This window comes from Buceros rhinoceros, unplaced genomic scaffold, assembly GCF_000710305.1.
Source record: "Buceros rhinoceros silvestris isolate BGI_N320 unplaced genomic scaffold, ASM71030v1 scaffold26235, whole genome shotgun sequence".
In the NCBI taxonomy this organism is placed as follows: domain Eukaryota; kingdom Metazoa; phylum Chordata; class Aves; order Bucerotiformes; family Bucerotidae; genus Buceros; species Buceros rhinoceros.
In genome coordinates this window covers 1,508-5,055 of record NW_010414958.1, presented here as the reverse complement: position 1 = coordinate 5,055, position 3,548 = coordinate 1,508, and the positions used below count along the sequence as shown (strand labels likewise).

At 59.4% G+C, this 3,548-nt stretch overlaps 1 protein-coding gene across 1 annotated transcript in view; it reads left to right on the top strand.

The window, feature by feature from the left end:
• LOC104494452 (SRC kinase signaling inhibitor 1-like) overlaps nucleotides 1-3,548 on the top strand; it is a gene marked incomplete at its 3' end in the record, with an annotated part of 15,029 nt that overhangs the window by 10,025 nt on the left and 1,456 nt on the right. Inside the window, exon 3 of the mRNA XM_010137272.1 lies at nucleotides 3,346-3,538. Within this exon, the coding sequence (XP_010135574.1) occupies nucleotides 3,346-3,538 (193 nt within the window). The remainder of the gene's footprint in view (nucleotides 1-3,345; nucleotides 3,539-3,548) is intronic.

The window sequence follows — 3,548 nt, the reverse complement described above, 5'->3', positions numbered from 1 at the left end:
TGGGACACCCACCAGAACAGCACCCGCGTACGCTCCCAGGACGCAAAGCCTTGCTGATGGTTCTGCACTGGTGAGATGTCCCCTGTTCGAGCACGCAGGAGGCTCTCAGGGGCTTCACACCGCTCCCTGGCAGAGAGCAAAGCTATTTCTTCCCCAGGGCGGGCTCAGTCACCATGACCTTGGTGTCCATCGCCTCATCCGCCGCGGCTCTGCCCTGCCAAAAGCTGCTTGATGCCTTTCCCATCCGTGGTGCTGGCTGGGGCTGGAGCTCCTGCACTGCTGACCCATGGCCCTGTGCGACTTTTGGTTTGCTTTTGGGCAGCTACACCCCTTCCCCGTCCCTCCCCGCTCTGCCCATGAACCCCCTGCCCATGAACCACGCTGCAGGGCAAGCACCAGCACCCTGGGCTCTGGGGAGATGCTGCTGCTGCTGCTCCCCCCGAGCTGAGCTCCCAGCCCACGCTGCCGTGGCAGAAATCAGCCCAGCGCCGCATTAACCCTGTGCGGTGACATTGCTTCAGCAAGAAATGGGTCACCTCCCAGCGTGGCATCACTGTGGCGCAGGGACAGCAAGTGGGAGAGCTGTGTCCCCTCCCCTCCAGCCCCTCGCTGCCGCCACCAGTGGGTTGCAGATGCCGCGGGGAAAGATCTCGGTGCCCACAGGGGGTGTTGGGCTCTTCTGAAGCGGGAGACAACAGTCCTGTTGATGTGGACGCACAGGCAGGTCCAGGCAAGGCAGCATTTGGTCCCCTCAAGTGACTTCAGTCACCCGTTTTAGACTCCAAGGGGGTGGATGAAGCTGCATTGAAGTGTCAGGTCCCGACATGTTTGGGGTGAACCATGCGATCGGGTCCCATCTTCCCCAGGAGGGCTGTGAGTGCAGGGAATGGGGCTGAGGTGGGAAGCAGAGCCCCCCCGGGGGCTACCGGGGGCTGCCATGCAACGTCAGCAGCAGGCGGAGGCAGGGGCGGGAGGCAGGATGTGTGGGGGCTGAGTTGTCAGTTAACGAATTATCTTATAGCAGGAGAAATCATTAGCGAGACAGAGCAGTAAAAACCAATTCCCTCGGAGTCGGCTCATTAACGGTCTGCTGGAGGCCAAGGACGGAGCAGCCGCCGCGGTCTCCCCTCGCCGGCCATCTCAGCTCCCCGCTGCAGCTGCGAGGCTCCGTGGGCACCCGGCTCCTGTGGCTGCACCCCATAGCACTGGGAGTCCCCCCTCACCCCACAGGGACTGTCCTGTCCTGTCCAGCCCACCAACCTCCGGGGTTGGCCGGGGTTACGTGGGTGCCCTGCGCCTGCCAGCGGAGGGTCCCGTGCCCAGGAGGGGGGGTTCAGCTCTCACCCTGGAGCCAGCGAGAGCTTTGTGGGGCTGCTGCATCCCTGCTCGGGCCGGGAGAGCTGTTCCCTGAGCACACTGTGCTGAGCATCAGGCCAGAATGGTCCCTTCCGGGCTAAAAATCCATTAATTTCCATCTTGCCCTTTTTTTCCCTTTTTTCCCCTTCTTTTTTTGACTGATGCCATAATTACCTCCATCAGATGAGCTGAATTACCTGAGGTCAGCTGCGATGAATCCCAGCCACCCCGCAGGCTGTAGGGACCACAGTGCCGTTGTGCTCTAGGGGTGTGGGGACCGCGGTGGGTTGGGGTGATGCACGGAGGCTCACACACCGCAACAGCCCTTAGCAACAGGGATGTCCATGACAACACGGTCTCCATCATCCTGTTGTGCCACGGGGAGGGGGAGGCAGTGATTCCCCCTCTCGGCTAAATCCATTTTTTCTGATGATTATTTTCTCCAGACAGCACACGTCCTGGGGAGGGGGTGTGAGCCAGGAGCTGTGTGAAAGCACAAGGCCTGTTAAAGCCCAGCCCAGACGCAGGCTCTGTTTGGGGGGGTGTTCAGGTGGGGGGAGCAGAAGGGGATGGATAGAGTTGGGGTGGGTGAGACCCCACTGACACAGAGCGTCCTGGCCATGTGCTGCCTGCCCTGTTCCTGCGCTTCCCTGTGGCCAAGGATCCATCCAAGGATCCATCCTGGGTCGGGAGCAAACCCAGAGTGGGACATGGGGATGGGGGACCACCAACCCACAGGCTTTCCCAGGGCTCTGCAAGGATGGGGAACCCTCAACCCATCTGCTACACCCCAAAGACCAGCACACTGTGAGTGTGGGGGAGAGGCAGGCTCTCCCCATCGCCTCCCACTCACTGCAGCTTCTTCACCCGCTGCAAAGCTCCCCTGGACCCCCTGGCTGGGGCTGCGTTCAGTCCAGCCCTGCTTCCCCTTCTCAATGGAAGACTTTGAGCATCCGCGCTGCCAGCGCGTTTCGTGCTAAAACAACAACAAAACTGAGCAGTCAATTTTCCAGCAATTAGCTACAGCGAGAACATTTCAAGTCCTAGCAAACCCCGCCCCGCAGGGTTAATTAAATCTTCCAATTAATGTCTAATTTAAATGATGATGATGGCTGTTATCATTTCATATTGATTTTTCTTTTTGGTCTTAAAATAGAGCTGCCATCCCTTCCGTGCCACCTTTTCCACACCCTAGGAGCTGTTTGTTCTCTCGGTTTGCTTTGCCGACGTTAAACATGTGTCTGGAAAATCCAGCCGTGTCTTTCGGGGTATTGACAGGCAGCGCTGGCTGCGCTGCCAGGCAGGTTCCTGCGGCCAGGGCAGTTCTGTTTGTGCAGAAAGCCCGTGTCTGTAGCCTGAACTTGTACGTGGTGGGTATACGCTTGGCCATGTGAAATTGGACTCCTGGCATATTAAATTTTTACTGCTATAAACCCAAACCCATTACTTTCCCCCGGCTCACGCGGCCATAAACCTTGCCGCTGCTTTGCTTCCAGAATAAGCCGGGCATTTATGTTTCCCAGGAGCTGGTTCGTTGGGGTAATGGATGTGTAACCTCCGGTAATTGCTAAGGTTATTCCGGCGCTTGCATGCGGGTCCTGCCTCTGTCACCAGCTAGCTGGGGCTGGTTTCATTTCCAGGGGGTTTGCTGCTCAAAGGTACCTGGAACGGCACTGGGAGGCTTTGAAATGCAGAAAACATGAGCGAGCAATCGCAGGCGGCAAAGGGACCGACCGTAAAGGGTTGTACGTGCTTAGAGGAGGAGAGGGAGGAGGCCTCGAGCTGGCACCGCGTCTGGACCATGTCGATGTGCTGGCTCAGCCGGGGATCCGGGAGTGAGCATCCCTGGATACGGCTCTGCCAACCCGAGCTGCTCCATCCCGACGCCGGGCTCTGGAGGACTCGCGGGAGCAGCACACGGATGTGTCCAGGCGTCGCCGGGGCTACCCAGCGCAGCCCTCCCCTGACCTCCCCCCTCTCCCCTTCCAGACGAGGAGCTCCCGACACTCCCAGGGCTCCCAGCCTGGCTTGGCCGATCAAGCCAAACTCTCCTTCGCCTCGGCCGAATCCCTGGAAACCATGTCGGAAGCGGAGCTGCCCCTGGGGTTCAACAGGATGAACCGGTTCCGGCAGAGCTTGCCCTTGTCCCGGTCCACCAGCCAGACGAAGCTGCGATCGCCAGGTACCGTCGG